The sequence below is a fragment of the Dryobates pubescens genome, chromosome Z (assembly GCF_014839835.1).
Source record: "Dryobates pubescens isolate bDryPub1 chromosome Z, bDryPub1.pri, whole genome shotgun sequence".
NCBI classification, from domain to species: domain Eukaryota; kingdom Metazoa; phylum Chordata; class Aves; order Piciformes; family Picidae; genus Dryobates; species Dryobates pubescens.
The window spans coordinates 94649943-94669811 of record NC_071657.1 but is presented as its reverse complement, the minus strand read 5'-3'; the positions used below and the strand labels follow the sequence as shown (position 1 = coordinate 94669811).

At 41.0% G+C, this 19869-nt stretch overlaps 1 protein-coding gene across 2 annotated transcripts in view; it reads right to left on the bottom strand.

Moving 5' to 3' along the window:
* Nucleotides 1-19869, bottom strand: part of PARP8 (poly(ADP-ribose) polymerase family member 8) — a 123044-nt gene that overhangs the window by 66278 nt on the left and 36897 nt on the right. For both annotated transcript variants that reach the window (XM_054178667.1, XM_054178668.1), the window contains exon 3: nt 2186-2223. In XM_054178667.1, coding sequence (XP_054034642.1) covers nt 2186-2223 — 38 coding nt within the window. The remainder of the gene's footprint in view (nt 1-2185; nt 2224-19869) is intronic.

The following is a 19869-nucleotide window of genomic DNA, read 5'->3' as shown; positions in this document are numbered from 1 at the left end:
CTCAAAGCTCCTCTTGCAGTGTCTAAAATTTATTTTTTATTGTATGACTTTTGGCAGAATAAACTAAATTTGTATATTAGCTTAATCTCTTCTATTTTCATATGTTTATCACATGCATTAATAATTTAGCTGATGATCACCTCTGACAGCCTTCTCTTAGATTTCCATATTTGCTCCACCACATATTACACACTCTTAATCTTCAGAGGACACAACTTTGGTATGGACTAATGGACTTAAACCTTGATCTGTGAGATTTATGATGTGAGAAATTAAATTTTATGAGCATGTGCTGTTCTGAAGTATCTCTACTAGCAGTAATACTTGAAGTTCAGCACAGCATTTCCCAGACTTGATATCATCATACTCTGGTATGTCCTGAAATAGCCATTAAAATACATGCCAGAGAAGAGAACCACAGTCATCAGTAACATTAAGAGATTTAGGACAAACACAGGAGACAAAGGATTTGGCTCACCAAGTCAAAATGAGTATTTTTAGGATGATAGCTGTAAAATGGCAAGGAGTCATTATTATTCCTAACAAACTGAATACTTCATCATCACAACGGAAACATATATCCTACAAAAGCTTTAGATATGAAGGAAAACTGGTCTTCCAAGGCCTTTAAGGGTTAAATTTTAATCAGCAAGCATGTCCTGCTGGTTTATGCCATCTGTTGCCAATTTACCTACAGCGTAAAATAGTTTATCTGCCTTTAAAATACAGGGGGTGACAGCAGAGAATATTTCCTAGTTTTTAGAGTCATCAAAGTCACAGGCTTGTAAGCCACCAGGGCATGCTGCAAACATGATTTGTAAGTGAAGTCAGAGATCTGTTAGGTAGAAGAGTTTGCCCAGAAGGTGAGATCTCATGTTGTGGGAGTTACTGCTGGTTCCGTGCTCCAGCTTGCTTTTTAGCTAGGGGTTCCCAAGATCAAGTTTTATGATGTTTTATAGAATTAACTGTTAATATCATATGAAGAAAACTTTTTTCAGCTGTTAGTGCCTCTATTCATTGTCAGGTCAATGGAGTAACCAGTAAATCAAGTTATCACTGGTCTGTGTATTTTATGAATCTCAGTTCCCCCCATTACTACATTTTGAATAGATTATTGGCAGTAGTAGATTGTAGTGGTAAAAAAACTCTCATAAAGGCTGTTAGCATTCCATTTCAGCATCACTGCTGATGTTGATTTCCATCTGTATCTGCTTCAAACTAGTGTTTTGAACAGATGCAGTCTACTGCTTGTAAGTGAAGAAGACCAAAGCCTCGCATCTTTAGTGATTTTAAGAGGAACAAGGAATTACAGAGATCTTACTGATGAAGATCAAAAAGGACAGAAGGTTTCATAGCATTCGTGGTACTTACAATAGTAAGTAATCCCAGATGCAATATACACAACATGGTGCAATTCCTACCCTACAACCAGGTACCTCTACTTCCACATAACCTGTTTCCCCTTATACCTACTTCTCTCTCCTACTTCCATGAACCTTTGTGCCACCTGAAATATCTCTGCAGTCTTTTTGTGAAGGAAATCAGGGAAATAAGCTAGCTGAAAACTAACTTTGTTCATCTGGTTGTCTTTCATATGAATAATTGCTCATGTTCACATTGGACACACAGTTACACAAATGCTTTTGCCAAGCCAGTTCAGAGTAGGGAGGGAGGCAGGACTGAGCAGCTAGTAACAGCTTTGCAAGCTGTGTTACTAAAGACATATCCATACACACACCCATGGCTCCAACCGACCCTGAGAAGCTTCCAACGCTTAGTCTACAAGTTTAGCTTGAAGAACATGAGTAGACTCATTAAGGTCTAATGCAGAAATGCTTTGCTGGCCCTGTGCCAGACTGCTTAGCCCCTTGAAAGATCAGACCTTATCTACCATGCCAAAGACAAGCTGAGTGTTTTCTCACTCCTATCGCTGTTGGCTCCAGACAAGGAAATCATTACAAGCTCCAGTCTGCAAACTTGTGAACTAGGGTTTCTCACCCTGACCCAAATCATAAATGATGCCTCAAAAGGAGAAATGACTGTGAATATAATTTAACTAATGGAAAATTATTATCACAAGGATGTACCTGGAAGACATCAACACCCTTTCAGATATTATCATATGAATATAGCCAGTTGTGGTAACATGTACACATGTGCCATGGACAAGAACATTGCACTGTACCTGGGTAATCCTCAGAGACATGCACTGAATACGATACACTGTAAAAAGAAAAAAAAACAAAACACAACAAAACAACAGAATTAATAACAACATAAACTGCTGGCATAACATTTTTTTTCTGCTCCTGTATTATTGTATGTTTAGCTATAGGTTCCTGACAGTTTCCAGGACATAAAATAACAGCTATTTTGATGGCTTTTGAAGAAAAAAATAAAAGGAAAAAAAAAAGCGTCATGCCCATTTTGAAAGTTTATTTTGCTAAATTTGCACATCCTGATTTCAACCTTTAAAAGATTATCAAGACCGCATAGTACTCACTTTAGCATAACCTCCCAGAGAGGTGGTGGAGTCACCATCTCTGGAAGTGTCTAAAAAGAGAATGGATGAGGCAATTAGTGCCATGGTTTAGTTGATTAGATGGTGTTGGGTGATAGGTTGGACTTTATGTTCTCAAAGGTCTTTTCCAACCTGCTTAATTCTGTATTCTGTATTTCACAATAGCTGTACTTATGATTAAAGGAAATTAAAAGTTGCTTTCTGAACACCAGAGCTAGAAAGGCCCGGGCTTCCCCGCATCTGCTTTGTGGGATTGACTTGCAACTCAGTAGGAAGCATTTCTCACTGGTTGGGGTTCTCCTGTACATTCCTGTAAGTCTCAGCAAAGGCTCTGGACAGCTCAGACTTGTTATCCTCAAATTCCCACACTTATAACAGTAGTGGCAATGCTGATACCTCTGCCTCTTTGTCAAACTAAGTTACATCAAATTTGGAAGAATCATAGCCTCACTCAAGGCTAGCTTCACTACATCAATTACCTGAATCTGTTTCAGTGTAAAACACACTGTCGCAGTCCTCTGATTCAGCCCACATGTGCTTTTCCTACCACCCAGTGAAATCTTCACTAAACTCACTGCTAACAGCAGGACAAATGGGCATGATGGTCTGCTCAGTTATCTAAGTACTCACGGACTCCTTTTTTTTTTTTTTTTTAATGTTAATGGGTGTCTTTATTTGGCATGAAAAAAATTCAGCTCTGCAGCGTGCTGAAAGCTCTCTGTTGTATAATTCATGCTCTTTCCCCTTCTAAATCCTGTAAATAGTATGTGTCAACTTACACATTTAAATAATACATTGCATGTATTCATGGCTGTAGTGACTTAAGCAGACAATGGCAGAATGGCATAGGCCTCAATAAATTTTGGGTTGGATTGTACATCACTTAAAACTGATTCAGTGGATCTTTCTAAATTACATAAATACAGCTTCCAAGCAGACTACAAAATAAATCCATGTATGATTTTTTTATCTCTCAAGGACTTCTGTTGAATAAATTCCACTTTCACAATCCAGTGACTGTAGGAGGCAATCAATATGAAGAAGTAAGTCACTTGCACTTCCTTTCCTAATTCAGTTGCTAATCACACAGCTCTGTCACCTGTTTTTGCACATCATATACTCTAGTGTAATTCATCTTGTACATTGCTTGACTAAGAGGCAAAGACACCTTTTTCTTCAACAGCTGCAAAGGTTCACATAAACTGAAGCAGAAAGTGTTAATTACAGCTGACAACAGATTTAGCCACACAACTCTTTAATAGTCCCAGCCAAAACAGAATCAGATCTCATCATCCTATAAGTTTGGCATTTTGTGGGAGTTCTCTTTTAACTATCTTTCAGACATTTGAAAAAAGCATTGACTGTATGCCCTCATCTTGAAGCATTTACCCTAAAGACTGGAGTGTTTAAATCTAACTAATACATCATGGCACAAACCACCACTATTTTAAACAGGGAAATATTTTTGAAATAGGAAATGTTATATCTCAGTGCAGTCATGTGTAGAGATCTTTGCCCTGTGATACAAAACCAAAAAAAAAGCCCCAAACAATACCAACTCTGCCACCAAGTTAACTATTATTAGCAAAATCCATCTTCTAGATGTTTTATGTAACCATGACTTCTTTCTACCACTGAAAAAGCTAATACAGTCCTGCAGTTTAGAGCAGCTGATTGCACACTTCTTTGCTGCCTCCAGGATTGCTGTGTATGGGATTATTTGACTATTGTTATATAGGATTACCTTCAAATGTGCACTTCCACTGCAAGAAACAAAAATCTTTCTAGAACTCACTCCACATTACAATTTTTAAAATATCCTAGTTCAATTTAGAAACTGTAGGAGAGCAAGGAATTTCCACACATGCATAAAAAAAAAAGCTCAACATAGTAAGAACAAGAACAAGAACAAGGGCTGAAGAAATTCAAGATTTTTAATCAGTGCAGATACTCAAAACTCAGCTCTGTGAGATGCTCAGCAACTTATTTCAGTTTGACACTGAACTTGACTTCAAAGTAAACTTCTGCTTTGAGTGGGAGGTAGACCATGTAGTCTTAAGAGATCATCCCCCCACATAGTTACTCTATGCAAGTATGTGCAGAAACCCTAAGAATGCATGCTTCTCTTCCTTTTTCATCATCATGTGCTCTGGCAGCAGCAGCTGTGGCAATGTTAAATGGAAACTATAAAGAAAAAAAAGATATACTGTAGGTGTTGAGAGATGAAACTAAAAGGGGAAAGTTCAAGAAGATGCAGGTTAGGAACAGTCTTGAATCAGTTACTGTAATGCCTGTAAGTAAATTCAGGGCTTGACCCAGAGCCCACTGAATACAGTACTGGTTTCACTACTGAGATGAATATTATCAGAGAGGAGAAAGGAAAGGTAAAAATCATATGACGTAAAATTACTCTGTGATCCCAGTGATAAACAGTTCCCTTATGGAAATTAAAAAAAATATTGCCAGCAAAATCTGGTATCACCTCTGTCTGAAAGGTATTAATAGAAAACTTGTCTGTCAAATTAAATAGCAATACTTTGGAAACAGCAAATAGATGAGCCAAAGCTGCCATTTCAGAGGAAAGTATTTAAAAGAGGCACAAATGAAAGATTAAAGAACAAAATGCCTGAAAATGGGCTATTTATTTCAATTAAAATAAACCACTGGTTTTTATTAGAAACAATACTGACTCAGTCAAGAACTGAACAAATTTAATTTAGTCCTCGAGTCAGCAGAACTATTGATTTGTTGTTCTAGTTGTGTATATCATTAGTTCCTCACCACTCCTCCCTCAAAAAGAGAAGGAAAAGAAAGAGGAGTATTTAATTCCCTTCTTTCCATCTAAATTCACATCTTCACCATATATGCTGGGATCTCTGTACTGTCCTCTCTTCAGTGTTTCCAGATGAGTGTACTCTGAGGAGTAACAGTGAAATATTATGCCAGAGAAAGCTCTTGTGGGAACAGCCTTTTAGATAGCCCATCCCTCTCACATATATTTAAATTCATACTCGGAGAGAATAAATTCTTTGTTTCAGTCCCCACAGAGAGGTGGTGGCACTTAGCTTGGGTTGGTAAATTTATGTCAATTATATGCAGGCTATGGAAGTGAAAGGCAAAAATACTGAACAGAACTTGGTTCTGTGCCCCCAGCTTGCCCCTGTGAATGTCACATAGGTTCACACTTTGGCATTTTTTGATACATTCAGGATAAACTGCTTCCTACTGTGCATCTGGATTTGTCAGAAAACAAGATATAACAGGCTAACAAAGGTCTGTTAAGAGGTTCCTGTCCTGCAGCCATCCAAGCATTTTCCCACTGACTTCAACGAGATTCAGAGCCAAGACAGAAATACAGGATTTTGATGGCTTACAGAACCTTAAACAGCACAGACTTCAGTGAAGATGCAGTTGTTCAACGCCTCTCAGTGTTAAATCCTCTCAGCGCCAAAGAAATCCTTTATTGAAGCAGTTTTCTAGTTTAAATACTCAGAAATGCAACTGGAAGTAATTTGGGCCTAGCCCCCACATAAAATTACAGCATGACCATTGCAGTGAGGGATGCAATTTTTCCTTCTGGCAATGCAGTTCCTCTGTAGAACTTTACTGCAGTTACAGTGCCACAAATACAGCTTATAGCACTATAATTTATTTCCATTCCCATAAACACTTTCTAATCAGCCAACCATCCCCTGCTTGTTCAGGTATATTGCTTTAACTACAGAAGGTAATTAAACTCTTAGGTGGAAACAAAGCCTTTGACCCTCTGCTGAAGGCATCCTACAATACACATGTGTCTTGACCCTTAAACTCAGAATGAACTTTAGACTTGAAACAGCCTAGTAAATTTTTTGTTGTTTAAGAAACAGTAAAGCACCATATGAGAAAATAGTGAGAGCTGTCATGTTTCACTGCTTATAAGTTTTAAATGTTAATTTCTTATTGCCTGAAATATTGTCTTACTAACATAGAGATCTACAGCTTTAGCTTCGTAGGAGTTCTACTCACATGGGACTCCTTGCAAGCATTTTCCAAGGTATTTTAATCATGTCTGTTTCTTTTTCAGAAAGATTATTCTGCAAAGGTCCATCTGCATTTGGGAACTAATTTGTCAACTAGATGGGGATCCAGCACGTAATTGCTATTTTTCAGAATAATCTGTCCAATTTCATATAGAACAAGCAGATTAATCTGCATCTGACATTACTATTAGTCCTCAAGGCCAGTTAAAAAGGAGATCAATGTTCAAACAGATTGTACTACCAGGCAAAATATAACCCCTAAGCTGAATATCTGAGGCAAAGAAAAAAGATCTATGAAAACTGAAAAAGCAACAACGGTTACTGTGACAAGGCATGTTCATAAAAAGAACCAGCCTCACTTCTTTACATTGATTTATTTCCAGTGCCTTGAACTGCAGTTTTCATCTATCATGGTAAAAACTCCACAATCAGACACATATCCTGAAGCCACAACAGTAACACTGGAGCTGGAGTGTCTGTCTGGAGTGTATGTTCCCATCAAACTCGTAATTTCTCAGCTCTGTGCCACCTGTAGTTTCTCTCTAGGAAAGAAACCCTTTAAGCTGAATTTCCAGCTGTTTTGCACAGCAGGAACTGCATGAAGCATCTGGTGCAAGTCTAAGATTTATGGCTATGAAACAGTTATGACAATTCAACCCATGGCAACAGCTTACTGCTTTATTAAATGTGGAAATTGTGGTCTAGTTTCTATTCCAGTTCTAGCTGTTCCTACTAGAGCCTGAGCTCCATGTACTAATGTTATAATTTGCAAATTTGCTGCTGAAAGGAGGCAAGATTCATGTCATGTGGAATCTTACAGCAGTCTAATGCCAATCTACAACAAGATACATGAAGAGCAATCAGGACTTTCTTAGTCTTAATGCATCTGGAGCTACAGAATTAAGATGAGATTATTTCTTTGTTTGAGATACCCAGACTCCCAGATCTAGCTCATAATTAATTAATTATGCACCTAGCACATATAAATGCACATAGCCTTATAAATGCAGAAAAATACTAAGACACAGCAAAGCAAGCAACAGAACAATACATACGATTAAATGCTTTCATAGGATACATTATATGCCAGGGCCTACTTCTGAGCAAGTTAGTGAGCATAAAGAAAAGACTAGTGAAAACTTGATAAGAAAACCAAAGTTATACTAGTAAAAACTCTGTATAGAAGGGCCTCCTCAGTGACTCAGCATTTCTAAAAGCACAGCGTGATATAGGCCTGACGTTCTTACTACGTTCTATATGAGGCAGTAAGGAGTAAGGGTAAGGGTCCAGTTAAACAGATCCAACTGAATTTGTGTTCTTTTACTAACCTCTACCTAGCAACTTTCAAAATTCCTACATATCTTCAGTATCTACATGTAACATGCCACAGGGGAACAATATTTCATGAATACCCACTAATTATACATAAAATATTTCCACTCCCATATTCACTCCTTTGTTCCCCTATCTTTGAAAATTCTTCATAGAGAGAGTGATTGCCCATTGGAATGGGCTGCCCGGGGAGGTGGTGGAGTTGCCATCATTGGGAGTGTTGAGGAGGAGACTTGATGGGGTGCTTGGTGCCATGAAAGAAAACTAGTTTTGCTAGTATTAGAATAGAATAGAATAGAATAGAATTAACCAGGTTGGAAGAGACCTTCGAGATCACGTCCAACCTATCATCCAACACTACCCAATCAACTAAACCCTGCAACCAAGCATCCTGTCAAGCCTCGCCCTGAACACCCCCAGCGACGGCGACCCCACCACCTCCTCAGGCAGCCCATTCCAGTGGGCAATCACTCTCTCTGTGTAAAACTTCCTCCTAACCTCCAGCCTAAACCTCCCCTGATGCAGCCTGAGACTGTGTCCTCTTGTTCTGGTACTGGTTGCCTGGGAGAAGAGACCAACCTCCGCCTCACTACAGCCCCCCTTCAGGTAGTTGTAGAGAGCAATAAGGTCACCCCTGAGTCTCCTCCTCTCCAGACTAAGCAACCCCAGCTCCCTCAATCTCTCCTCATAGGGCTTGTGCTCCAAGCCCCTCACCAACCTTGTTGCCCTTTTCTGGACACGCTCCAGCAAGTCAACATCCTTCCTAAACTGAGGGGCCCAGAACTGGATACAGTACTCAAGGTGCGGCCTAACCAGTGCAGTGTACAGGGGCAGAATGACCTCCCTGCTCCTGCTGGCCATATTCCGCTATGAACATAGACACTCTCTTAATTACGAATAGGTCTGAGATCCAGCTTGAAACCTCATAGCTTGGCAATAAATCACATCAAAAAACAGAGGGTGGAAATTATGATTTTTGGAAGGTGTACTACAGGATTCCATACAAACAAAACTGTATTCCAAAAAAATTTGACCTTTGAACAATTGTCTTGAGAACTGGCAAGAGATGAAAGCATTTAGGCACTGGTCAGCTACCCTGGAAAGGGAGGATGGTGCAAAGGATAAAGATTGCTCACCAGACTGCAGCTGCCCTGGAAGTAATGGGCAGAGGCCACTGCTATCAATACTCTCTGGAATATGCATATTCACCACATGGACACATACCTACAAAACTGTGTAAAAGATCGGAGCAACTATTGGCTCAGTGGAAGGAAAAGATCTGGACAACGCCACTCTGAAGAAAAACGAAGAGAACACCAGGAGAGAAAAGGACAGACACAGGAGAAAAGACATTGCCATGTAGCCTGGAGGCATCAGATCAGGAGGAACCCTCTCTCTGTGTCCTAAGTTCTGCCTGATGCAAGTCATAGAGCTGAAGAGGCTGCTCAGAGAAGGACTTGGACTTCAGGATCTCTCTCTCCCCTCCTCCAGCAGAGGACAGCACAGCCAACAAGGATGACCTCTCCTCCACGCAACAGATGCAGCAGCCTTCCTCCACAGACCCAAACTGTCTTGGGGGGTGAGGGGTGTGGTAATATAATTCCTTTCCTCTTCTCTCCCTCTTCCCCCTCTCTCTCTCTCTTTTCTCTCTCTCTTTCTGATCTATCCACTTTATTCTGTTAATAAATAGCCTTGCTGTTGATATTTTGGCCTCGTTTGTGCCTCTAATTTCGTAACACCAGAATATTCAAAAGAACTAAGTCTCTTTCCCACTGGACCGAGAGAGGGGTTTTGTTGTTTTGGGTTTTTTTGTTGGGGACTTTATTTGTTTGTTTGTTTGTTTGCTTTTGGGTTTTTGGTAGATGACCTTATTTGCAGTAGGATATTCTCTGAAGAGAGTAAGAGTGAGTAACAGTTAAACAAGTTGAAAAAGGCTTCAATGTCAACTCTTTCTTCACATTTCTACAAATTTGTACAAGATATTCCTGCAGGGAACAACAGAATAGATTCACCAGACAAATAGTAGCATTTTCTATGTCAAAAAGATTTCTTCTGCTCAATGGATGCCCCTCAAAAGACAGGTCTTTCTAAGTCACAGTCTGGAGACAAACATTTTATTCTACAGCAATAACCAGAAAAAAAAAACAGAATAACTATAAAAGCAATTGAAAATAAGCAAAATTTACTACAGTGTTACTTGGAGCTGGGACAAACTAGCTTGACACCAACTCGCCTTTTGGCATTCAACTGCCACAACTATAAGTGAATGATGAATGTTGGGTTTTTTGACAATCTATGAACAAGTGAATTAGCCAAATACAACATCACTTGATACGTATCACTACTGTGTCATGAAATACTTCATTACCTTTCAGTGGAGCTCTTAAAACCCAACGCAACTACACTACAGGAAAACTAATCATGCTTTTCCACTCTGGAGCACTAGAAAGAGTGCATCCCACACAGCACACATCAGCTGTTGAGGTGCTTCACTGAAGCTCATACAAAAAAATCTTTATCAGACAAATATTGTAATCAACTATTGCTAGCATTTGCACAGCATTGCAAATAATATTAATGAAGTAAATACTATCAGCCAATATAAATCAACAACGACTGCCTTCCATTCATTCACACTACCATTGAAATACAGTCCCAGTATTGAGAAGTGTGAGAAAATCATAAATGGAACTGACAAAAGCTCCAGTTGTGAGAAACACTAACCACAGTGGCATGGATCTCCACAGAGACCACAGACGAACAGCAGTTAGAATCACACTGGGGGGAAAAAAAAGTCTGTATAAGGCTTTTAAAAATATAAATAAATATATAGGCTTTTTGCAAATAACTAGCAAAGTACAGTACGTCTGCATTTATATTTTTTTAATAGTGAAATAAAAATAATGCTATGCTTACATAAAATACCAGTTACTGAAAAAGATAGCCTTATTAGCTTCCAGAAAAGAAAATGAGGAGTCTTCACAAGTGAGACAAAAATTAAGAGGGGAGCTACAAGCATGCTGGGAAAGAACTATTTAGAAGGGCATGCAGTGATAGGACAAAGGGCAATGGTTTCAAAGTAAAGCAGGGTATACTTAAGTTGGATGTTAGGAGGAAGTTCTTTACTATCAGGGTGATGAAATACTGGAAAAGATTGTGTCCAGAGAGGTTGCAGGGAGGCCCCATCCCTGGGACATTCAAGGTCAAACCTGATGAGGCCCTAAGCAAACTGATCTAGTTAAAAACATCCTTGCTCACCACATGAGGGGTGGACAACATGACCTTCAAGGGTCCCTTCCAACCCAATGCATTCTATGACTCTATGATTCTAAGTTTTCATGTACAGATTAGAATAGAATAGAATAGAATAGACCAGACCAGGTTGGAAGAGACCTTCAAGATCATCGCGTCCAACCCATCAACCAATCCAACACCACCTAAACAACTAACCCACGGCACCAAGCACCCCGTCAAGTCTCCTCCTGAACACCTCCAATGATGGTGACTCCACCACCTCCCCAGGCAGCCCATTCCAATGGGCAATCACTCTTTCTGTATAGAACTTCTTCCTGACATCCAGCCTAAACCTCCCCTGGTGCAGCCTGAGACTGTGTCCTCTTCTCCTGGTGCTGTTTGCCTGGGAGAAGAGACCAACCCCCACCTGGCTACAACCTCCCTTCAGGCAGTTGTAGAGAGTGATAAGGTCACCCCTGAGTCTCCTCCTCTTCAGACTAAGCAACCCCAGCTCCCTCAGCCTCTCCTATTAGGGCTTGTGCTCCAAGCCCCTCACCAACTTTGTTGCCCTTCTCTGGACTCGCTCCAGCAAGTCAACCTCCTTCCTAAACTGAGGGGCCGAGAACTGGACACAGGACTCCAGGTGCGGCCTAACCAGTGCAGTGTCCAGGGGCAGAATGACCTCCCTGCTCCTGCTGGCCACACTGTTCCTGATGCAGGCCAGGATGCCATTGGCCCTCTTGGCTGCCTGGGCACACTGCAGGCTCATGTTCAGCCTACCATCGATCAGTACCCCCAGGTCCCTCTCCACTTGGCGGCTCTCCAGCCACTCTGACCCCAGCCTGTAGCACTGCATGGGGTTGTTGTGGCCAATGTGCAGAACCCGGCACTTGGATGTGTTCAGTCTCATGCCCTTGGACTCTGCCCATCTGCCCAGCCTGTCGAGGTCCCTCTGCAGAGCCTCTCTACCCTCCAGCAAATCAACTCCTGATCCCAGCTTGGTGTCGTCAGCAAATTTACTGATGATGGACTCAATGCCCTCATCCAGATCATCAATAAAGATGTTAAAGAGCATGGGGCCCAGTACTGATCCCTGGGGCACACCACTGGTGACTGGCTGCCAGCTGGATGTGGCACCATTCACCACCACTCTCTGGGCTCGGCCCTCCAGCCAGTTCCTACCCCATCGCAGTGAGCTCCCGTCCAAGCCATGGGCTGACAGCCTGGCCAGGAGCTTGCTGTTGAGTGATAATCAAGGGCAGGAAGAATAATCTCACTATGTTAAAATTTATTTTCTTTTGCATTACAGAATTTAGAACTTGAATTAAATTCCACTGAAGGGATACTTCAGTGTTTGACAAAGAAGATTACAGTTAAGTTGCACAGAAACTACAAGGCTGCCAAACTCTTTGTATTTCTAGAAACAGATACTCAATTGGTTTGCTCCCCGACAGCAAATTCCTGACCAAGCTGTCAGCCTGTGGCTTGGACAGCAGCACTGCACTGGGTTAGGAATTGGCTGGAGGGCTGAGCCCAGAGAGTGGTGGTGAATGGTGCTACACCTAGCTGGCAGCCAGTCACTAGTGGTGCTCCCTAAAGATCAGTGCTGGGCACCGTGCTCTTTAATATCTTTACTGATGATCTGGACAAGGGCATTGAGTCCATAATCAGTAAATTTGCAGACAACACCAAGCTGGGGGCAGGTGTTGGGAGGGCTCTGCAGAGGGACCTTTTGACAGGCTGGACAGATGGGCAGAGTTCAACGGTATGAGATTGAACACATCCAAATGCTGGGTTCTACACATTGGCCACAACAACCCCATGCAGTGCCACAGGATGGGGTCAGAGTGGCTGGAGAGTGGCCAGGCAGAAAGGGACCTGGGGGTGCTGGCTGATAGTAGGCTGAACATGAGCCTGCAGTGTGCCCAGGTGGCCAGGAGGGCCAATGGCATCCTGGCCTGCATCAGCAATACTGTGGCCAGCAGGAGCAAGGAAGTCATTGTGCCCCCGTACTCAACACTGGTTAGGCCGCACCTTGAGTCCTGTGTCCAGTTCTGGGCCCCTCAGTTTAGGAAAGATGTTGAGTTGCTGGAACATGTCCAGAGAAGGGCAACAAAGCTGTGGAGGGGTATGGAGCACAAGCCCTAATAGGAGAGGCTGAGGGAGCTGGGGTTGCTTAGCCTGGAGAAGAGGAGGCTCAGAAGAGACCTTATTGCTGTCTACAACTACCTCAAGGAAGGTTGTAGCCAGGTGGGGGTTGGTCTCTTCTCCCAGGCAACCAGCACCAGAACAAGAGGACACAGTCTCAAGCAGTGCCAGGGGAGGTTCAGACCGGATGTTTAGGAGTAAATTCTTCACAGAAAGAGTGATTTGCCATTGGAATGGGCTGCCCAGGGTCGTGGTGGAGTCACCATCAGTGGAAGTGTTTAGGAAGAGACTGGACATTTAGTGCCATGGTTTAGTTGATTAGATGGTGTTGGGTGATAGGTTAGACTTAATGATCTCAAAGGTCTTTTCCAACCTGGTTAATTCAATTCAATTCAATTCAATTCAATTCAATTCAATTCAATTCAATTCAATTCTACTCTATTCTATTCTATTCTATTCTAAAAGTGATGCTGCTTTCATTTCTGCACTTAACCTGGAGGAAGTGCTGAGACAAAGTCATTTTGTTTGCTTTTTCAGTAAGAATAATTGCGCTACTGGTCATTTCACACAACCAAAGTACACCTGAATCAAATGGTGAACACTATTCATAATGCCTCACTTGGTTTAGCACGTTATTCAAATAAAGGGGATATAGAAAACTGCAGCTCAACCATTTGTTTTTTGCAAATTATCCCATGAAAAAGGCACAGCAACTTCCAGTAAATGCACTGCAGTCTGCAGGATTAATCATGACTCCAGCAAACACAATGACACTCATAAATGTAAAAATAGCACTGTAAGCAAATCAAAGACGCTTGGTAGAAAAAGTATGTGCATCATTCTAGAAAGAGCTACATCAAAATATGGCTACATGTGCAAAGACCACATCAAAATTGCATGGTTTCACCTAGAACTACACAAGCTGCCTCTTCTTCCAGTTACCCTATCTGACTGTGTCCAGCTCCCCCATCTTAACATGGGTCTTCCTTAAATGTCTCTTCTGTATTCTTCCTTCTCTCCCTGCATTCCACTGGTTTGAGTCCATCCTCTCTGTTAGCTCTTCATATAATCAAAGTCTTCCCCAGGACACAGAGCACAAAACAAACTCAGGACAGTAAGCTCTTGACCCTGCTGAGCTGAAGCCAGAGCAGCACATATGTTCCTGGTCTTTGAGCCCCTTATTTCCAGGGTTCAGCCCAGCTTCCTCTACTGCGTGTTTTCTATGCTTTGGGTTTGGTTTGGTGGTGGTAGTGTTTGCCTTTCTTTAAGACAAGACAGGTTTTCCTCTTCAGCTTCTTTCGTTCTGTCATAAGGTTGTGGTCTACATTTTTCCTATTGGTCTTGTGGCTGTAATTCTAGCAACTCAGTTTTCAGCTGAGATCAGTTGAACAGAAGACCCTTATCCAGCCTCTGCAAAAAGCCTCTGTAGTGCAATCTTTCTAAACAAAACTCAAAGGACACAAAAAGACAACCATGATCCCAAGGCAAAGATACAAGGCAAACTTCAAACCGAAGAGTTCTAGTAATCCAAGCATAAGCAGAGACTGTGTCTTGTAATAGGAAGTTTTACTGGTCCATTAGCAGATAATTCCAACATCTTATCAATCATTAAAAACAAAAAGTAGATGCCTATAAATCATTCATTGCTTAAATATGTCATTTTCCTAACAAGTAGAATGGCTTCTTTCCTTAGCATGTAGTGTTCAGCAAAGGAGAAAAGTCCAAGGCAGCCTTCTTAGACAACTCGATGCATTCATTAATTAGTTGGCACTTTGTTAGCTTATCTAATGAGGTGTGCGACAGCTACTGCTGTGCAGGGAAAAAAATAACCAATTAAAATAGTTTTTCTCTTCAATTGCTTAAAATATCTCACCAAATTCAATGTTACCCCTTCTCCCCATCCCCCCCTAAAGTCCCCAATATTTCTCAATATAGCTGAAATATCATATCTATTGATTAAAATACTTTTCTTCCTGAAAATTCCATACATGCATCTTCCATAAATGTCAGTATAAATTCTAGATAAATTTACAAACTCTGTATGAATTCCACATGTAGAATTTCAACATCGAGCTGCAGCTTTCAGAAATACCGTAAACTCAAAGTGTGTGTTTTTGCACACATTCAACACACCAAAACCCAATAGGACATGATTCTCAGTAGGTGTTACCTATGAAATTACAGAATCACAAAAGAGTAGAGGTTGGAAGGGACCTCTGAAGATACTCTAGTCCAACACCCCCACTAAAGCAGGTTCACCTATATCACACTGCACAGGAGGCACTGCACTTCAGGCAGGTTTTGAAAATCTCCAGAGAAGGTAACTCCACAATCTGTCTGCACAGCCTGCTCCTGTGCACTGTCACACTCAAAGCAGAGAAGCTTTTGCTTATATTAAGGCAGAATGTCCTGTGTTCTAGTGTGTGCCCACTGTCCCTTCCTTGCACTACCACCATCCTCTTGACATTTGCCCTTTAGCTATTTGCAACCATGGATAAGATTCCCGCTCAGTCTTCTTCCAGGCTAGAGCCCCAGATCTCTCAGGCCCTCTTTGTAAAAGAGATACTCCAGTTCCCTAATTATCTTCACAAGACTCTGCTGGACTACCTCCAGCAGTTCTGTCTCTCTTGAACTGGGGAGCCTAAAACTGGACACAATACTCCAGATGTGGCCTCACTAGTGAAGAACAGAAGAGGAAAACCTCCCTCAGCCTGTTGCTAGTTTCAATGAGTTATGAATGAGTAAAATGGAACTTGCCTTTCTCACTAGTAGCTAAAAGAATAAAGTTGTAGGTTGAATACCATAGTGATGACTCTCAATGTGACTCATAGAAAAAAATTCAAAGCACACATCTGTACAGTATTTCAATAGTGTGTAGAATAATAGCAGCAGGGAATTTCAGTTCAAGTGCTTTTTGTGCATTCATAGTGGTAGCATTGGCTAAGATACGAAACAGTTCTTCCACCAACTGATCATGAATTTTTGCTGTTTCTCAGTATCTTACTCTTTGATTTCTTCTTCCTGACACACTACAATAGAAAGCATAGTGCACTTTTTTTTCCCTTTTTCATTTAGGTTGTGGTGGGTTATGCCCATCCTGAAAGAGGGACGGGGGGAGGGCTTGTGTGACCTTTGCCCTCCCTGGAGGGGGTTTTCCCCCTGGGAAACTGAATTACTCTGTTCCAGTCACCCTCCCTGTCCAGCAAGCCTATAAAAAGGAAGACACTGCAGCCATTAGCTCTCTCTTGGTTCCTGCCATGTCTGGGTGAGAGGACTGCTGCTGGCTTCCTGCTCCTCTGCCACGTGGTCAGGCCTGGTCCTCCTCCTTGCTGCATCCATGTCTTTTCAAAGGACTGGTTTTGTATACATACTTTCCCCATCCATTCTTGTTCCTTACCCTTGTGAACCCTTCCTGTTATTGTTATCTGTGTATACACACACACACACACACATATATATATATATGTTGTTTAAAGAAAAAATTTACCTCTCTACTTCCAAACCAACTCCAAATTATTTCTCAATAGATTTCCTCCTTCCCTTTTTTTTTTTCTCTCTATCAGGAAAGAGGAGGAGGGAGCAGGGAAGGGATTCTCAGCCTTGCCCCCATCTGAGCTCTTATATCCCAGTTAAGGCTCAAATCACCACATAGGTGTATTTAGTAATAGCTCATCCAGTAAGGAAATCTAAATACATGGGCTGTTCTTGGGCCAAAGAATGTTTCTAGATGCCTGACTGCTCACAGAATATTAATTTCATACTATACCTGAACAGCCATACTTGAATATAATCTCACAGACATTTCTACAGAAAATGCAGGCAAACTACATAACAAATAACAAAAGAAAATTTCAGTACTCTACTTCAATATGTAGCCAGATTTTAAAGACCATTTTAATTTGTAAAGAAGTGATTAAAAAATCTTAATTAGATCCCTGTCTTCTCCAAAAAGTAATTACATGTCAGGTGAAGCACTGGCTTAGGAAGCTCCTGTATTCTTGCAAAGGCAGAGGTAGCTCTATTCATAGCTGTGCTACACTGGCTTGCTATATACCTCCCATCAAGAAAAAATGCACACATTTTCAAAAGGCAATCAGTAATTACAAAGCTTTCTATACACTGATTTACCTTTCATGTGTCCTGAACCTCTACATCTCCAACAGAAATCAGCAGAAGCCATCAGATGTTTTGAAAAATAAACCTTTATAGTACAGATTTTAAAACCCATCTAAAACCATCTAAATGGTTTGTATTTCCTTGAAAATCCCATCAGCATCCACCATTTTATACAAGTCAGTATATTCACAAAGGTATAAACCCATCCATTTTATGGTGGATTTCTATAGGAGTTTAGGTATTTTAAAACAGACTCAGCTACCTAAGCAACTTTTATGAGCCCAGCATGTAAATACCTTTGAGGAGCTGGTTAAAGAAAATTCATGTTTAAGATACTCAGAATTGGCACATGCTTTTAAAAGCTAAACAAAAACCACACCAAAACCCTGACCCCTTGAAATTCTATGGGCAAAACTCTCACTTCAACAAAAAAAGTAGTGAGGGTTTGCCCTTGTCTCAATTTCCTAATCAGCAAATCTGCAATAATAACATTCAGAGATTACATAATTGTTCATCCCTTCCTTACTGATTGCTCCATCTACACAATTTAACATGCTCAGCCACCAAATGACTACCAAACTTTGGAAATCATACTGAAGATGGGAAACAGTCTCTAAGTACAAGCAGTAAATTTTGTAATCTGACATTTTATTATTGATTATTAATTGAGTACAGAGAATAAAAGTAAACATCAATGTAAAACTTCCGTGTTCTACTAATGTGAGATTAAACCCAGGAAGTATTTCACTAGTACAGAACTCTTAAGCTGACTATCTTCTCAGAGCCTTTAAGACGGAGCTATGAAAACCAACATAAAGATAAATGAGATGGTATAAAGAGAACAAAACCAATTATCTAAAGAATGAAATTGAAAAGGACCAAACATTAGAGAAAAACTCATTCCTTCCTGATGTGTCACTGACACACGTACTTGCAGTGACTTCAACTGTTCAGCCAGAAGTGTCCCAAACTGCAGAGAAAGCATTAATGGAAGCAGTAGTGTAGCTGCAAGCACTTGCCACCCTGTTTATTGCATCTATTGTACTGAGGAAACTAAGTATAGAGACCAAAAAATTCTGATTCAGATATCTACATCTTGAAATCTCGGCCAACTTCACCAAGATCCAAACTGTCTTCTTGGGCATGTTTAGATACATAAAACAGACACTGCACCTGGTAACTGAGTGCAATTTAGACAGAGTCAAAATATTTTAAATAGAAATAGAAATACATAGAACAAACCAGGTTGGAAGAGACCTTCAAGATCATCGCGTCCAACCCATCAACCAATCCAACACCACCTAAACAACTAACCCATGGCACCAAGCACCCCATCAAGTCTTCTCCTGAAAACCTCCAATGATGGCAACTCCACCACCTCCCCAGGCAGCCCATTCCAATGGGCAATCACTCTCTCTGTATAGAACTTTTTCCTAACATCCAGCCTGAACCTCCCCTGGCGCAGCCTGAGACTAACACTTGAGAAGACGGCGTTTTTAGTTTGAGGGTTGGGATCTTGGGTTCTTATTTAGGGAGGAGAGTTCACAAAGAAAAACCTTTCAGTAATACTGCCCCAAGTGAGTGGGAACACTGCATTTTAATCTCCTCAAAAAAACAAATCCCCTGAAAAACTGAACAGCAGGTGTGAGTCAAACCTGCTCACGCAATTGTTTATCATCAGAGGCATCAGTTATGTGAGTCATGTGAGCACCTCAATCAATAATTACTGCCATTTCTTCTACAGCCCACTCAGGTGCTACTGGGCTAATGTGGAGGCTGATGCTTCAGAACAGAAAGACAGGAGTTTGGTGGTGGAGTGATTATAGTTCACTCCATTTTGAAAGGTCACCACATTCCATCATGTGGTAGTGCCACTAAGCCCAAGAGAAATGGGATAATTGTTTGAAATTACTGCCTGGGGTGAAATGGAACAGTAAAGCCATATCACTGATTTACACCAGAGAAATTAAAAGGGAAAACAGCAGTCTCACACCAAGACACACATAGCAGAGGACCTGAAAAATACAGCAAGATTTTATTGCTTAATGAAATACTTACAATGATATATTCAAGCACAGAAATTATTACTGTTGGAGAAAGTCCATGATGTATTAATCAAAACACATTTGAAAAGCGTCTTCATATTTTTAAATTATGCTAGACTCTGTGATCTGCCCTGCAAGGACCCAGTCACCTCTACAGGCATGCTGTGTTCTCAGCTCCTACTGAGAAGGCTGTGGAAAGAGGATGCTAGCACTTTGTAGGATAGGGCGCTCAGTCCCCAAAGGAAAATCTAACCTAAATTTAACCTAAATGACTCAGTTGGACTTAGCAGCTTTAATTAACAACATTTAACATGTTGTTTTTTTTCTTAAAAAACCAAACAAACAAAACCAAAACATACCCAGCCCCACCCCCAACAACTACAAAACCAAACCAAAAACTACTAACACACAACAACTTAGCCCTGTTTCACCTCCCATGTTAATCAATAGC